Raw genomic sequence first — 1,144 nt, forward strand, 5'->3', positions numbered from 1 at the left:
AGAATTTAATAAGAATTTAATAAGAAATAAATTTTAAAAATCATATAATATAAAATTATAATATTATATATAGCACTATAATTTTACTCAAAGTAAAAAATCCAGAATAATGTTTGCACTACAATTTTTTATTTATACAATTTTTATAAATAAATTTTTAATATTATGAATATAGTTATAATAAAAAATAATAAAAAATAATATTAACCTTGTATAATATAAAATGATACATAGATGCAACAAAAGTAAAAAATAAATAATTTTAGCATACCTCAGATTTATAACGAAAAAGTTTGAAGAAGATGTCAAGTCTTTTAACGTAAATTTTCCGTGGTAACTTGCTAGCTGTATTCATTTATTTATCAAGTAGAGGGGATATTAATGCATAACTATACGCAGGTGTATAGGTTAGGTTATGTCATCTGTTGTTAGAAAACGTAGAACATATTTCTTACAGCCATAGCAGAACACGGATGATTCAGTACACAATAGACAATTGATACGACAATCAATTTCCAAATTGTATGGTCATCTAATTATATTTATTATATTTATATATCTCAATAAAACACATATCAATGAAACACATCAAATAACTGGATAATGATATAAACGATGTATTTAAATTTAGATAAATTTAGATTAGACAAAAAAAAGAATTTATATGAATATCTTATTTAATAAAAATTTTTAATGTATAATTATTTTCTAAAAAAAATATAAATATATTTCATTATAACTATTTAATTCATTAACAATTTTTATTAAAATTTATAATTTTTAAATAATTATATATATTTTATTAATTTTAAATTTATCATTTATTTTATTAATTTATTATTGAAAAAAAATATAAGTATATAGACATTTTTCAAATTTTAATTTAATAAGTAAAAAAGAAAAATATTGTGAATCGCTAATAAGTTTATTACATTTGAATGATATTATCTCTTTTATATTAATATTATTATTATTCTTCTCGAAACATATAATAATTTGTAAAACCATAATCATAATTTTAAATAACCTTATAGAAAAAAAATTAAGTAAAAATAATTAATTCATTTCTTCGTCAAATTTAGCACTTAATCCTTTATTAAATTCAATATCTAATCGCGTTATAATTAATTTCAAAAATCGCTTT

General features: G+C 17.7%; 1 protein-coding gene across 1 annotated transcript in view; it reads right to left on the reverse strand.

Annotated features, from left to right (window-relative positions):
* LOC102673246 (protein angel) overlaps positions 1-628 on the reverse strand; it is a 7,566-nt gene extending 6,938 nt beyond the window's left edge. Inside the window, exon 1 of the mRNA XM_006615878.1 lies at positions 272-628. Coding sequence (XP_006615941.1) covers positions 272-355 — 84 coding nt within the window. The 5' untranslated portion in view covers positions 356-628. The remainder of the gene's footprint in view (positions 1-271) is intronic.
* Between the last annotated feature and the right edge of the window lie 516 nt (positions 629-1,144).

Source organism: Apis dorsata, unplaced genomic scaffold (genome assembly GCF_000469605.1).
Source record: "Apis dorsata unplaced genomic scaffold, Apis dorsata 1.3 scaffold_247, whole genome shotgun sequence".
NCBI lineage: Eukaryota > Metazoa > Arthropoda > Insecta > Hymenoptera > Apidae > Apis > Apis dorsata.